Source organism: Dermacentor silvarum, chromosome 3 (genome assembly GCF_013339745.2).
Source record: "Dermacentor silvarum isolate Dsil-2018 chromosome 3, BIME_Dsil_1.4, whole genome shotgun sequence".
In the NCBI taxonomy this organism is placed as follows: Eukaryota; Metazoa; Arthropoda; class Arachnida; order Ixodida; family Ixodidae; genus Dermacentor; species Dermacentor silvarum.
In genome coordinates this window covers 14,476,730-14,493,380 of record NC_051156.1, presented here as the reverse complement: position 1 = coordinate 14,493,380, position 16,651 = coordinate 14,476,730, and the positions used below count along the sequence as shown (strand labels likewise).

General features: G+C 45.4%; 1 protein-coding gene across 1 annotated transcript in view; it reads left to right on the top strand.

Moving 5' to 3' along the window:
• Positions 1–1,335: 1,335 nt before the first annotated feature.
• The window catches only part of LOC119443765 (gonadotropin-releasing hormone receptor), a 158,330-nt gene continuing 143,014 nt past the window's right edge, over positions 1,336–16,651 (top strand). The window contains exon 1 of the mRNA XM_037708456.2: positions 1,336–2,304. Coding sequence (XP_037564384.2) covers positions 1,741–2,304 — 564 coding nt within the window. The 5' untranslated portion in view covers positions 1,336–1,740. The remainder of the gene's footprint in view (positions 2,305–16,651) is intronic.

Below are 16,651 nucleotides of genomic sequence, written 5' to 3'. Positions count from 1 at the left end.
ACGTGGCGATGCAGTCTTCCACGTCGAGGTGGTCGATGCCGCAGAACGTTCCTGGATCCCGCGGCTGAGCCAGTACAACCTTCGGGCTTGTAGGCGTTGATGTGGGCCGCGCCATTTCGGGATCTGTTTCGTCGATCATGTTGCCCAATCCGAGGGGACGACATCTGCGGATCTCCGTTGTTGTCGCTTGTGGGTACCCAGCACCTCTCACCAATTTGTTACGATGCGGAAGTCACATAAAAAGATGTACTTACACTATTTATAAGAGTGACAACGATACATAAACAAGATGGCTATCGACGTGTTACCACATGTAACTCTGTGACCGGCTGTTGACTATACTGAAGTTTGTTCGTTATGCATGCGAAACAGTAGGTAAGGCGCGCGGATAAGAGCATCTCCGATCCGTGCGTAACTGAATACGTGTCAAAAATTAAAGAGGCACTTAATTCTCCTTCCGTGCATTGAATGCCAAAGCATTCTGGGCGTGTAGGATATATCAACGTTCATAGTATTTCGACGTCCATGTCACGTGACATTGTCACGTCACGTCATCACTTGGTCATGTGACCTTGCAACTTAAGGTTCTTACTTCGTGACGTGATCACTTAGTCATCTGCTCGAATTGGGCTAAGTCAATTTTGAGGGTGGGCCGCCCAAACTTTGGGGATGGGCCGTCAATTTTGGGAGTGGGCCGGGTCAGTTTTCATCGACATTGAAGCGTGACGTCATCACTTGGTCAAGTGGTTTCTGGTACCATCGGATGTTAACTCCGGACGGACGCCGGATTTTCTGCATCATTTGGCATAAAATGCTTTCGCATAAATACGCGCTGCAGTACAGTCTCCTGGCTTATCAATACTTGTTTTGTACCATTCTACGCCCCTGCTTCAAGCGCGCTACATTTTTCAGGAACTTCCGCCAAACCTTCTCTCTCGTGCTTCGCAAGCTACTGTTTGAATGATACAGACACGTAGAATGCTATTGACCAAATCGGAATATAAATAAACACATCTTTGTCAATCATTCATTGCATGTACGCGAGAAACGCCAATAGGCTGCCGAGTAGTAATGCTCGATTGGCGCTTTCCTTCGTGAATTGCACGCCGTCGGCCGCGGCAGCAGATTTACATACGTACTACGCCACCGAAAGCGCCAGCAATGCTAGGAGGGCGAACTACGAAGCGCTGCTCGTGAGCCGTTGGAGCTGCGCGGAGGAGAAGGGTTTGTACAAGGGCGAGGAGGAGCGCGATCGGTGGAGCACCGTCGGCGGAGTCTCCGCACAACCGCGAACCGCCGTTAACCGCGGCGCGCGCTCGGCCGATCCGGCGGCGTCTCGCGGTCCTCGCGTGTGCGCGCTTCGCCCGGCGCGGCTCGCCGTGTGCGCCCACTGCATCTCTGGCACACGCACCTTCATTATTCTGTTCGGGAGCATCGCTCGAGTTTTTCCGTTTCTCTCTCCGTGCGCTCTCATTGAGTTCTGCGTGCGACGTCGTCCCATGCCATGCGGCGACGGCCGTCACCAACGTGCCAGCCACGGTTCCATCAAAGCGGCGTTACGTGACCTTCGTCTTCCCGGAAAACAAAGGCGCGTGCGTTGCAGCTGCATCTCCCGTTTCACTGCTCCGCGATGTCGGCTGGCTCGTGGGAGTTGAGCCCGACCGTAGCGGAGGCATGCGGCCACACGTGGGAAGGAGGAAACCCTCTCGCACCTCGTTCCGTTCATAGGTGATATCGCTGATGTGCATTTTGCTGGCGGTGCCGGGTCTCACCTCGACCGAGACCGTTCCTGGGGGAACAATGAGCTTCGAGGACTCGAATGTGACCAGGTGGGCTCAGCCGCCGACCCCGTGCGCGGAGTTGTGCGGGGAGTTGCCCTCAGCGCCCGTCTTCAAGCCGTCGTCACTCGTGCGAGTGGTGGTGCTCGCCGTGATAGGCGCCCTGTCTCTGGTCGGCAACTCGGCGACGCTGGCGTCGATATGGACGCATCGGCGTCGGCGTTCTTCTCTGTACATGCTGCTCGCCCACTTGTCCGTGGCCGACCTTCTAGTGACGTTCTTCTGCGTGTTAGCAGAGGCTGCCTGGACGTGGACCGTGCAGTGGGTGGCTGGTGACGCACTCTGCAAACTGGTCAAGTTCCTCCAGATGTTTGCCCTGTACCTCTCCACTTTCATACTGGTGGTGATTGCGTTCGACCGATTCGCCGCCATGCGTTTTCCCATGCGGCGTGCCAGCGCCCGCCGTACTGCAGCCCGCATGGTGGCCGCCGCGTGGACTACGGCGGCGTTGCTCAGCTTGCCGCAGGTATGATTGAGCGAAATGAGTCGAGATTTAGTCATTCTAGCGTTTGTGAGAGACTTAAACTGTTAAACAGAATACTTCACTGGTTCGAGTGAACTTAACAGCAGCCAAAAAGTGGAAAAACTACGAAGAAAAACGTTGGGCAAAACTTTTTCAGGCCCGAAGTAAGCGAATGCCGAAGCTTTGAGTAAGTTTTCTGGACCGCTGCTCCTAATAGAAACTGACGCATTTACGAAGGGCAGTGTTTGAAGAGGTATCAAGGTGCAGTGTACCTGGCCATTGCGGGATCAGTGTCCCTGCATGAATAGTTTTCTCGGCATTTTCATGCGTTCGTTGGGCCGTAGGCCAGCCCACAAGTTTCCGACAAAATGTAGACTTGCCTTTTATTCCCCCTAGGTTGGCCATTCCTTTAATTACATCGTAGTAAGCAATCGAATTTTTTTTTAATTTGGGTTTTACGTGCCAAAACCGAGATATGATTATGAGTGTCGCCGTATTGGGGGACTCCAGATTAATTCTGACCACCTGGGGTACCATAACGTGCACCCAATGCATGGTACACAAGCATTTTTGCATTTCGTCCCCATCGTAATGTGGCCGCCGCGGCCAGGATTCGAACGCGCGCCTTCGGGCTTAGCATCGCAACGTCAAAGCCACCACGTCAGGTATCGGAAATCTCAGAAAATGCGCAAAATAAATCTCGTGAAGCTGAAGGCACGGCCTGCTTAAAATCAGTGCTTCCATTTTGTTCTAATATACTGTGGGACTTCAAGGTTAATAGGGATCGACGATCATTTAACATTGTCAAACATGCGAAAGAAATAGGTTCAACACAGCAATTTGGGCGAGTTGGTAAGGGAACATTTTCACCTATATGCACAGCACGACACAGACGAGGGGCAAGGAACGCACGGCACCAGCGCTGACTGACAAGTGAGAGTTTATTGCGTGGGAGAATGTAATAAACACTTAGGTCACGCGGTGCGTGCCACAATTGCAAGGGTGCCGAGGAATCAAAATAAACTTTCAGTTGTCAGTAAGCGCTCGTGTCGTCCCTCGTCCGTACCGCGCTGCACATATACGTAAAAACAGAAATGGGTGACACTCATACTACAGACGCACTGATTTTGCGATCCTTGGAAGAAATCTTAAACACTACAAGCGCTGCATAGAGAACGCATTGAAGCTGCCAAGCAGGTTGTATATGCTGCATGACCTTTATGCAAGACCTGTATGACATATGCTGCATACTGCTGTATAGTTGCTGTATACTGTTGTGCCTCGGTTACATCGGGGTACGCACCTCCGGCCAGGCTGGTGCGTGTAGGTGCGTGTCTCCTTCATGGTGTTTGTGCCGTCCTGAAGTCCAACTTAGAATTCCAGGACTTCAGAGAAAGTCAGATTTATCACCGTCTGCACTAAAACAGTGGAGCTTACTCCTGTTGTACGATAGATACAGCAGTCATGTGCAAGTCTATACGGACGGATCGACTACATCGACCAGTTCTGGCGGTGCTGTGTTTATACCGACGAGAGGAGTAACAATGCGATTCAAGACCTCACATGTCACGACGTCCACGGCTGCAGAGCTCACGGCTCTGCGCAGTGCACTTCAATTTATAGACGCAGAGAGTCCTGGTACATGGGCCGTGTTTTCCGACTCGAGACCGGCTTTACAAAGTATGCAGGCAGTTCTCCGACGTGGATCTCACGAACAACTAACGTACGAAATTGTCAAACATCACCACGAGGTCAAACAGAAAGGCCGCGAAATTATTTTCCAATGGCTACCTGGCCAGTGCGCGATCAGTGGAAACGATCTCGCTGACAAAGCTGCCCGAGAGTCTCATCAAGAACAACACAGCGTTCCCATTCCTCTTTCCAGGACAGACGCTGGAAGGCAGCTTCCTCACCTGGCACGCAAGCTCTCTTTAACAGAGTGGAACACCCCAAATATAAGGCGCACCAGGCTACACGAACTGAACCCTTCGCTCCAACTCCGACCTCCACCCGGGATTCACCGACGTGAGGCATCGCTTCTATACCGGCTGTGGTTGGGAGTGGCTTTCACGATGGCGTACTGTGCCTTGATTGGAATGACCGAAAGTGCTACGTGCGACGTCTGCGGCAGCGAAGAGAACATAGAACATTTATTGTGTCACTTCGATCGATTTCAGTCGGAAAGACAAACTTTATCGAACGCATTGCGACGACTTGGCGATCGACCGTTGTCCGTGCAGGTGCTCCTTGAAGACCGTCCCCATCGCTCGTCGGCCCACAAAGCTGTGAAGACACTGCTGTCTTTCTTGAGGACGGCTGGCCTATGTGAACGCCTTTGAATTGCCCAGGCCCTCCGCGTGCGTGCGCGAGCTCACCATGTCCTTCCTCTCCCCCCCCCCTCCTCTTTCTATCTCATCTTTCTATTCCCTATTTCCCGTCCCCCAGAGCAGGGTAGCCAACCAGACGCATTTCTGGTTAACATCCCTGCCTTCTCTTTCTCTCCTCCTCCTCCTCCTCCTGTATACTGTTGCTGTATAGTTGCTGTACTGCTGTATAGTTGATAGCTGCCGTCAAGGTTAAAAAGAAACTGCCATCCTCTGGTCTGTTCTTTATGAAGTCCGGTAACTGTTGCTGTTTGTTTGGAGGACTGAATGAAGCTGTTTGTACTTCCGAAGGATTAAGCGCGCTTGTTGGCTAATGCTGGGTCCATTGAACAAAAGTACAAAACTCCGCCTTCTTAGTTTTCCAGTGGAAAGAAAGTCACTTTGAGAACTGTCACACAAGAATGGGGCAAGTAAACTGTGGCAAGAATCAGAGAGGTAAAGACTTGACACGAAAGAATGTAGAAATATCTCCACGTTGGTCCAACTCATAGAATTATATTTACCGCAATTCGTCGCTGCGAGTAAAAGCCCTCTCTAGTACGAGTGATGTAAAAGATAATTCAGAGCCAGCGAAGCTGTGACTATGGTGGGTCTGTTGTAGTGAATATTGCCCCCACGCATCACTCAACAGAACATGTCTATCGTAAGCGTTCGGGTTGAGAAACTCGCTTTGAAACCTGGCCGTTGCACCGGGGAAGTTGGCGCTAGCGTTGCCAAGGTGTTAACCACCGTTGTCGGGTTCCTGGAGGGCAAGACGACGCTGACGTTTGGCTTTAACATCGCGCTCCCTCAACTTGGGGTCCGCGGCTCTTCGCTGACGTTTCGCCTGGGCTTCGGAAGCCCTCACGCTAGGATGCGCGCTTTGACGACGAGATCTTTCCCGAGCGCTCGCGGCGGCGTTGCTCAAACGCATTAGGACACGTCGTCATTTGCTCATGAATGGCTCATACCACCTTAAGCAATGACTCATACCCCCGTAAACGCGGCCTCCCCATTACGACGACAGAAGAGAAGGGAAATTCTACGCTGGAATGATGAGTCGCAACGCAGCCAGCTGTGGAAGCAGACGACGATGACGAACGCGGGAGCAGTGGCACGCGCTCGTGCTCGGCACGATATCTAACGGCACAGCGCAAACCGAGAGGCGCCAACGAGCCAGCTGTGGAAGAAGACGACGCTAGAGCTAATGGTGCTGATGATATATTTTTCCGGACGCGGACAGGATGCTGCGGGAACTCTCCCTTAACAGCTTCGCTGTAAAAAGGCGGAATCACGTTGAGGAGAAAATTTCAACGCCGCCCTTACAAATCAGCTTTCGCGGTGACCGGCTGGAACTGTCAATATCATCAGCGTCGATCAAGGAACAGCTTTTTTTTAATGTATAGAAAGGAAGCAAGTCGAACAGAGACATTTCCTTCAGTTTTAGGAACGAGTAAACAGGTATTTCTGTTTTCGTTTTCCATGCGTTGTAGCCGTGGAGGATAGTGGAATTTTCAACATAAACAGCCAAATAGTACTGAATTAGCCTTGTGCGTACTTGCCATAATCAAAACGCAATCAGGCGTTTTCTGCCACAATTCTCAAAGCACTACGTGCGAAAATATTGAAGCTTTTCCGATACTCTGTTGTTTTTCTGGTGGAAGCAAAACAAAGCAGATTCTCAAATGCGTGAATTTTAGCCGTACATCAGTTCTGATAATCCTAGTCGCGAGCAAAGTCATTGCGATTTTTTTTTCGCAGCCGAGGTACAACCTGTGTGTGCCGCCTGTCCGACCCATGTAATGCATTGATGCCATTCCACCTGGCGCTGCTGTACCAGAAGAAATTTAAATGTTTTGCTGATGCCGTGGTCGCTAGGCTATTACTCCGCGTTTGTAGATGGAAAACGTATGTGTTGATAAAAACGCTTTAATTCAGACCTTTGCTTTTCGGTTGTGTAATAGTTATGGCAAGTTATCTTGACATTCTGTTATTTAGTGTCAACATTCCTGTTGCTGTAACTCATGTGGTGAATTACTTAAACGACAAATTAGTGCGTAAAAATTTTTAAAAATAAATTGTGGGGTTTTTCGTGCCAGGACCACGACGTGATTATGTCGCACGTCGTACTATGGGGCTCTAGATTAAATTTGACCGTCTGTGATTCTTGAATGTAAACCCAATGCACGGTACACAGGGTGTACCGTGTACCATGCATAATCAGATAGTTGTTGTGGCACGTAAACCACCATAATTTAATTTCTAACTTTTAGCAGCTCTGTTTAGACGCTCCTGAATAGAAATATATTTTGTCGGGCATAATTTTTTCGCTGATTTGGATTTCTTTACTACTTAACAGCGTACTTCACTACTTATCTTACATAAAATTAAAATAGGAGACAACGGCTTTCTTTATCTTTACCGTTCGCTACCACTTCAACATAGACGAATGCCTTCAGAGGGGAAGGAAGCCACGATGAACTATATAAAGAAAACACAAAGTAACAGGAAGGATGCCGTCCGTTTGTCTGCGTCTTCCTCGTGTTTTTTTTTTTTTCTCCTTTTTCGGGGTTTCTTCTCTTTTGCTGGTATTTCCCTAAGTAATATCATGTCATATACCAAATGGCGCAACAAATCGCTCATCTGGCCTGGGTCTCTTTTGAAACCACGCCGGGTGTTAGACAAGAAAGGTCCCATGCACGTTACTTCCACGAACGATCATGTGGTGCCGTTATATGCAATTACGCCTTGACATTGACAAAAAATATCACGAGTGAACTTATTGCTAATACCACACTGTCGTGCTGCTTGCCAACGTAAACTCAAACCGCGTTTAGACGACCAGATTTTATACCTCTGCGTGTGCTGCTCACAAAATTGTCTTTATCAAAATGAGCTTCTTTAACACAAGGGTTGACAGGCATGTGCACGGGTGGTCAACAGTTTCCAGGCCACAGCATGCGCGAACACATTGACTTCGTGTCCTGTGGTTTGTCATGTATCGTATTATAAAAGCTCATAGTTTTTTGCGAAGAGGGTAACGGACACTGTTTCTCACCGCACACAACTTCCGACTGCCAAAGTTATTCCAGGAGCCCCGCCACTTGCTTGAGAGTGAACTTGTTTGCCCCAGCTGTAGCCTGGAAACTTTTCACCACCCCTGTACATTCTTCAGTAAATCCCTCTGTTTTACAGGCGATAGCGAGTATAATGAGAGAATTACGTGTCCGTTAACAGAGGGTATTAGTTGACAAAAACCACAACGTCATTAATAACCAAGGGAGCATAAGCGAACGCCATTCTTGGACCCGCTCTAATCACGTCCTGACACCACTATAGCACATAGAACAAATGGAACTTAGTTTTACACGCAAATGGTCCTCAAAGCTGCTGCATTCAAATTAAAGCTCAGACACGTCGAAAGCAAATTTCGAGTTGTCAAACTGCAACAGAACGCTGCCGAAGCTACATGGACGTTTCTCAAATACATCCTAAAAATTCAGTGTCAATTCAGTGTTAAATGAGAGAGAAATGCGTGAGCGCAGGATGCATTCTTTTAAACCGCTTTCACCATATTGCGTAGTGTTGTTCAGAAGATAGGCCGACACACGTCCTGCTTCTTCGAGGAGCGAAGTGCAACTGACCCGGAGCAGACCACCGTCTGCTTGGATACAAGCTCTGGATAACAGCTGAAATTTTATTGAGCAGAAGGAATAATGAAATCAGTATACTCCACTTGATCGGGAATGCAGTCGTGACGATGCATTTCCGTGCCTCGAACTCGAACTCCGAAACCGATATAGACGGACCTCACGGCTTATGTCCTTCTGATAAAAAACTTAGCCAACTTAGTTTTAACTGATTCTCTAAGCTGTTCATTTTGCCACTCCTTGTAAAACGGCTCTCTAGCTGCGCGCGCATTGTTTACCAAGGCTACAGCCGGTCCATTCTGTCGTCAGGCGTTACGAAAAAAAAACGAGGTCCTGTTTTTGTTTTTTTAATCTGAAGAAAGGCGGGGGTGGGGCGTTGAATTGTACTGAAGACAAGTTCACTGCGGAATGTGGCCTCGGGACACGCAGCGAAATGGCATTTCATTCAGAGGAATGGAAAGTTGGGGAAGTTGATATGGATCCATTTGACGGCGACGAAAAGCGCAAGAAAACGCGCGGCTAAGCGTGCGCATGTGCTCGTTTTCAGCCTTCACGTCCTCGTGTTTTATTGCGCCTTTGATCGTTAAAAAAGGGCATTTCTCTGCCTCTAATGACTTCTTCCGCCGCGTTTTTTTTTTTTTTTGGCAGGAATGCGTGCTTGTCATTTTTTGCACGTTGAGGAAAAAAGAAAGGCGCTATTACATCCGTTAACAATGAGAAAAGCGATGTGCTACGCGTGTGATATGAAGCCAGCGAGCTACACACTGCGAAAAGCAACCTGTATTGTTAAGAGGAGTACAGTGCGTATGACTGTATAGAACCCCTGCATGCTGAAATACGTACATACATACATACATACACACATACATACATACATACATACATACATACATACATACATACATACATACATACATACATACATACAAATATGCATGCATGCATGCATGCATACAGACAGACAGACAGATCGACATGCATGCATGCATACATACATACATACATACATACATACATACATACATACATACATACATACATACATACATACATACATACATACGCACGTACATACATATGTAAAGCTCGATCCAGTTTTAAACTAAGATTCGGGCATATCGTGTAAAGAAATCAAAATATGTTATGCAAATATATTGTATCTTGTTCGTCACAACACGAATTTAGTGTTCAAAGGGGCAACGACATATCAGATCACTTTTTAGCTTTACAGGGTGTTATACGTTTTGGCACTCACCGATACACAAAAAGCATCACATTTTGGTGCAAATGAAGATACGCATTCAGAAGAAAAAAATAAGCATTGTTCTGTAATTAACTATGCAAGAAACTGCCCAAAACTTTTACCAAGCAAAACAATTTTTTAAAATAAAACTAACAAGAATATGAGACATAGTAGAAATTTAAAGAAAGCTTTTACAGTTTTATTGTGCAACTATTTAGAGCACAAAAGGTGAGTTTTCTTTTTCATTGTCTGCACGAGGTAGGTAACATGTGGCACAGTATTTATTTCATTAATTAACTCTGCCACATTTCCGCGACTCTGTTCTTTCAATCAATAAATCATTTATTATTATTATTATTATATTATTATTATTATTATTATTACACATTAATACAATTACAGAGTAAATGTACAGAAGGAGGTCTCAATGTAAAATATGTCAGGGAGACCTCCTGTTAGTAAATGTATGAAAATGTAGAACATACGATTAGAAAATGAGGTGAAAATGGCAGGAAATTGCAAATAAACATAACAATAGTAATTAATCAAACAGCTGGCAGTTGAAGATTACACAGTAGCGAGCAAGAATAATTCTATTTTGAAATACACATGTAAGTACAAACATAAAAGTAATGGAACAGGAAAATAATGATTACATCACATCAACAGTGCACAATCTAACACAACAACAAAATGAATGTAGAAGCAGCTAATAATCTAGGAACATAAACCGATACAGACAATGAATGCGTCTATATATATATATATATATATATCACGTCACGCATGTTAGTAAAAAGTGTTTTAGAATGCGACGGGAACAGTGAAGTGAAGGGCATGATTTTATATTTTATGCCAGAGAATTCCAAAATGAATTTGCAGGAAAGACCGTCATTTTACGTAGTTAGTGTTTACTTTCGGAAGCAAGAGGTTATTATTTTCAGAAAACTGCATGTTACTTGTATTGTAAAGTAGCCCTGAGGGAAGTAGCTCAGAATGCCACTGTTTCTACTTCTAATAAATAAAAGACCTAGTTTGAGTTGAAATGTGCAGGTTAATGGTAGAATTTCAAGAGTGCGAAAAATTGGTGGTGCTGATGCAGTGTATCAACTATGTATAATAATTAGGATCGCCCGGTTCTGGCGGTGAATGAGGTATGTCATGTGTGTGGGGTATCTGTTGCCCCACGATGAAATACAATAAGGTGACTGATACGAAAGCGTGGTAAGGTGATTTTAGCATATGTAGCTGAAAACAATGTCTTGTTCGAACGAGTACGCGGATGCCGAAAGCAATATTCTTAATTACAGAATTTACGTGAATTTAGGTTGAGGGTCTAATGTAACACCTAGAAAAGTAATAAAATTAGATGAAGTAATGGCGCAGTTACCGTTTTATAGTTCAGGGGTTATTGTAGGCGCTTTTCGGACGAGTGAAATAACATAAAGTTTGTTTTAACAGGGTTTACTTTGAGCAAGTTATGCTTACACCAAGAAACACGATTCGTGACGACGGCATTTAACTTTCTGAGTAGACTGTTAATGTCTTTATCACTAATAAATATCGTTGTATCGTCAACATAGAGGATGCAGTCAGAATAATTAAGTGGTGATGGTAAGTCAGTAATGTAGATAAGGAATAATAGAGGACCCAAAATTGATCCTTGTGGAATGCGCTCATTAGTTGTTATTGGAGAGGATAAAACACTTCCGTAACTAACAACCTGGCTTATGTTGGTAAGGTAGCTTTGCAAAAGTGCTAAAGCAAGCCCACAAATTCCAAAGGATTCAAGTTTAGCATACAAAATGGAGTTGGTAATAGTGTCAAAAGCTTCAGTTAAATCAACAAATACTGCCCCTGCCCATTGCCCATTATCCATAAACTGCTTTATACTGTTGGTTAGTTTTATCAGCGCTTATTCGGTTGATAAGTTAGCACGAAAACCAAGCTGTTTAGGTGTCAAAAGTTTAAATTTTGTTAGGTAGTTCGTTAGGCGATTAACAATGAACTTCTCAATTACTTTACTAAAAAATGGGAGGATGATTATGTTTACAGATTTTTTAGCGTAGTCATGAATAGTCCCGTCAGCCTCTCGGAACATTTAAGGATTAGTCGTTTTGGGTGCAGTGAATCGTATCACCCAGCTGCAATTTTCAAATGTCGATGATCGTGGTTCACATATTTTTAATGCGATTTGTTGTAGCAGAGCTTATGACGGGATAGCTTACTACAATTACGTTAAACATTTGGTATTTATTAATGTTAGGTGCTTATTATAGTTAATGAATTCCCAATAATTGGCAGAAACACTGTACGCTTGAAACACGCATACCGGGTGTTCAAAATTAAGATATACAGAATTTTAAAAACCGCCTGTGACGGGTAGCATAATTCTTATTGTTGAGCTGGGTTATTCGAAGAGGCGAACATTAGTAGCGCGAGAAATCGAAACACATATTCAACTAATTAACAAAAGATCACTAATTAGCGTCTTGGTGAATTAGCTTACGACACATATTGCAATTTACAAATTTTAGCCGGTTAGTTTGCAAGACTCTTGAAATGAATTTCCAGGATGACAGCAGTTGGGAGATATTATTTCCCAAACTGTGGGACGAAATGCATGGGCGTTCCAGTTACTTATGTGCTTCAATGTATAAAACAGCATTTTGGTAAAGAAAATTAAGTGGAACAACAGTGCATTTTTACGGCGAGTTTGATGGCGCATATCTCCAAACTGGTGTCATCCTGGAAATTAATTTTAAGTGGATGCGTCTTGTAAACTCACCGGCTACAACTCGGAAATTGTAATGTGTCGTAAAGTAATTAACAAGGAAGTTAATTAGTGATTTTTTGTTAGGTAGTTCAATATGTCTTTCGATTTCTCGTGCTATTAATGTCCGCCTTTTCCAAAAACCCAGCTCAACGATAAGAATTATGCTACCTGCCACAGGCGATTTTTAAAAATTCCGTAAAACCTAATAACACCCTGTATAAAAAACACCTCCCAGATTTGTTTCGGTTGTCAGCCACCGTCTCATAGTAAATAAATAACAGTGTCTACTTGCCATTAGTGCATATATCTTCGCCAATAGCTCATTAAGTAAACTACACAAGGAAGCGTTCTCTCACAGATCTCCGATTACCCCTGCCCTGTGTGAACGAACCTCACTCTGTGAACTTGTTGCTTTCTTTGTTGCGTTCGCATCAATAATTTCTTATTTTAGCTCGATCAGTGTCAACAGCATATGCTTCCTGCTTCCCCGTAGCTATATTCTACACCATTTATTTCACCAAAACAACATTTAAATAAGGTGTTATCGTTGCCTCCGTCTTAAATTGTGATGCTGCTGAACTGCTAGTGCATAATATCTGTAGTCTAAGCCAAAGGATCAGTAGAACACACCGTATTGCGCGTATATGCTCCGCTTAAAGCCCTCAAAGTACATAAAGGGTTCAGTACATGCAAAAGGTATGAATCTTTTTGGCAGATTTACAAATTTATTATCTGATAAATGGTATGCAAGAAAATGATGAGGAGCACTGCCGTACGAAACATGGCTTCTCTTAGGTGAAAGCATCGATTTGAAACCAGTTGCGATTTGTTTGTTTCCTCAAGCCTCTTACGTCGTTTAGTTTGCCATTGTCAAGATCATATCATGATGATGATGACAAAACCATGAAGTTACTGCAGTATACCGCCGCAGATTCTATTGCAATGTTGCGGAAACTGAAGTGGCTGTAAACAAGTGTAAGAAAGTCAACAGCGCATGGGAGAGTTACACAATACTCGAGACCCAATGCAACGTGGAACTAAAGAGTGGAACTGCAGAAATAACATTTATGTGTCGTGCAGCGAGAGCGCGCATTAACGTTGCAAAATAAATATTTCGCTTTGTGATTGCGATGTGCACTTGTCATTTACGATAAAGCACATGCCCACTCTAATATCCCCGATACCCGAGAGAGGGAGACAAAACTTTATTTTGATGGGGCACAGAGAGGAGTGGATCCCCGTGTTGCGTGGCGCCCTCAGTCCGGGGCCCCAGAGCGGTGGTCAAGAAGATGCTGTGAAACCGCTCATATTAAAGGTGACCGTAGGTCTGCTAAGTAGACTCAGACTCACCCAAAATTCTACTCAACCTGTGCTCACTCAGACGCACACAACAAAATTGTATTCAACCTGTTTCGCTCGGACTCGGAGTTATCCAATGTCCACTGAGCCGGGCTCAGTCGGACACCTGTTAATCCAAGTATGAGTGAGTTGACTCGCGAGTGAGCTTGCCGACCTGTACCGGAAAGATAAATACGTTGTCCATTCTTACATTCACCTTTAAAGAGATCTTCGTGCAGCCAGAAAATGAAAAGTGGAGAGTGTCTCAAACTAGCTCCTCGAGAGGGCATGCAACGCCTGCGTGCCTCTTTTGGGGCCCGTGAAGCCCGAAATCACGCGAACACGCATTGGGTGGCCGTGTCACCGCTTTGAGCAAGATGGCCAATACTAACAAAGATACACAGAGAGCAAGTGTCATTCTCGTCGTGAAGTTGCGCCACTCAGGGACGCTGTACGTTTGTACTGTGTGGTGTGCGCACAGACAATACAAACGCGAAGAAATGACCAAGGCGAGGTTGCGCGTTTATAGCGCTAATGGATGAAAGAACGCTACTGCTTGCTTGCCGCATGCAGAGGTACAAAGACCGTGACCTTGACACCCAGCGACGGCCCGGAAAAACGTGCGCCGCAAGCAGCGCAAAGAAAGGCCAAGTGGAAAACAAGGGAAGAAAACGAGCGGCCGCTGCGACGATACCGCTAGTAGCGCTAGCAAACCCAATATAAGCGGTTCTATAGTTGGCGTTTCACTTTGGCCGTGCTTTCTCTTTGGCGCCAGTCTTCCGCGGCCCTTCGGCACCCTGGCTTTTGACCTTTCTCGTGCGGGTCGCCCATGAGTCGCGATAGCTGGACACCACGGCGGCGGCGCAGACGGCGTGAAGGCGCCTCGAGTGTGGACGCAATTGCTATCGCAATAAAAGAGGGCCAGCCAGCTGATATGAAGCCGTAAACTAGCTAACAACTGTTGTTGCTGCTCAGTGCAGCCTTATAATGTGCAACGCGCGCCTTCGCGCATTACTAGCGCGTAACTTAATAGTGCGTGCTTATAAGCAGTGATATGTTCTAGACGTACTCAACCTGCTGCAATCGGGGTTTCTGCATTGTTCCGTGCTTCGTAAAATGTTCACCGTACGGCGTGGGTAGTTGACTACGCCATTGTTACTTTGATTCTACGGATAGCATTACCGCAGAGAGCAACTAGTGGTTGAAATAGTAGATCTATGGAGGAAGAAACTTCGGTTTCACCCTCGCGCCTGCGTTTCTTTACTTTTACAGACTTAGCTCGGGCTTAGATTTTGCGACGTAGCCTTTGTCGCAGAGGCAATAATTGTGTTTTATACAGTGCACAGACCGATCGGACTTTGAATTGAATTGGATTTGGGGGCACGTCTTTAACGCACCACCAGTAGGACTTTATGAACCACTGAATGCATATGCGACTCTGTTGGTGTACAGACCGTTTGTTTGTTTCTGGGGTAATTTCGTGTATCGTAATTTTCATCGAAAATCTGCAATAGCGCATCAGATCTTCAGCTAGTCTTACGCAGGACACGACTGCTTCTCATTTAAGCTATCATGTCTCTCTCGCTCTCTTTCTCTTACTCTGCTCCGTTCCACGAGTTTATTAAGTGTGTTGAAAGAGATATTATTAGAAATTTAACACGAATTGTAAGTTAAACCATGGGTATTCCCAGAGTGTAAGCTATATTATACACGAGAGCGCTGACATTATATGGGCGTAACAGCCATTGTCCTGCAGGGAATGTCACGTGTCGAATTTGTCGCGGTCGGATTTGTATAACGCGACCTCTATGGCGCGTTATGCTGGTGGTAATATATGTCAGAGAGTCGTATGTTAATCTCGGAATGGCTGTCGAGTTGCCTTTTTATAACAATACCAGCTGCTTCCCTAGATTTCGTATGAGAATACGCATCATACGTGGCCACGCTGCACATCAAATTCATGCATTACGAGAGAGAGAGAATAAGAAATGAAAGGCAGAGAGGCTAACCACTATGAGTAATTGTGGTGCTTGCTCCTCACCAACAAAGATGAAAAGGTTAAAAAAATGGGGAGAAACAAATAGAAAGTATTACAAAAATCTGCCTGCACAAACACGAGGAAGGCGCTTGACAACAACTAGTCTTTCACACTATCCCAACGCTTAAAAAAAAGCAAAAGAAAATACTTGTGTTTTTAGAGCATCTTGGGCTGGCGTCTAAGTGGACCAGGACTCAAGAGATACAGAGAGGTATAAAGAAAGCAAAGCAAGGACAGGGAGTTTGCATATCGTTTCGATACCCTGCCCTGGGGGAGGAGGAAGCGTGCGCAAAAGAAACAAGAAATGCAGTAGGAAAAAAAAAAAAAACAAGTGATTCGCGCGCGCACACAGCAGCGTTCACCACGCGATCGAAGGCGGCTGTACGACTCAAACGCCTTCAACAAATGCGCTAGGGTTGACAAAGCGCGTATCCGTAAGGCGGTGCTTGGTAAGCTTAGCTGCTTGGAAACATTCCACGGAACGTTGCTCATGTTGGCACGCAGAAACTTAATTGTGATGCGTCGTACATTTGAGAAGCCATTTTTGCATCCTCGCAGAGCCAAACAGAGCTGACACATTTTCTAGGCAAAATGATTTGGCTGCGAGGTGATTCCGCGTCTTCGCTATAGTGTCCGTTACTTGACGGTCTAGATTTAGTTATCTGCATTAGCAAGCAAAAACGGATATTAAGCCGAATGGAAAATCGCGGCAGCTTGGGTAATCACGTAAAGTGCCTCTTATTTCCATAAGAACACCCGTACGTTTCACAGCGGCACGAATGCCCCACTTTCATCGATAGTGCCTAGCAATCAGATGGGCTCTTTTATGAAGCTCGGTATGGTTTAGGTCTTCAAACAATTGCGTAATATGATTCAACTTTCTTGCGTCTGCAGGGTTTTTTTTTAATCCCTCTTTATGAGCTTGCTTCTGCTGCCTGCTGC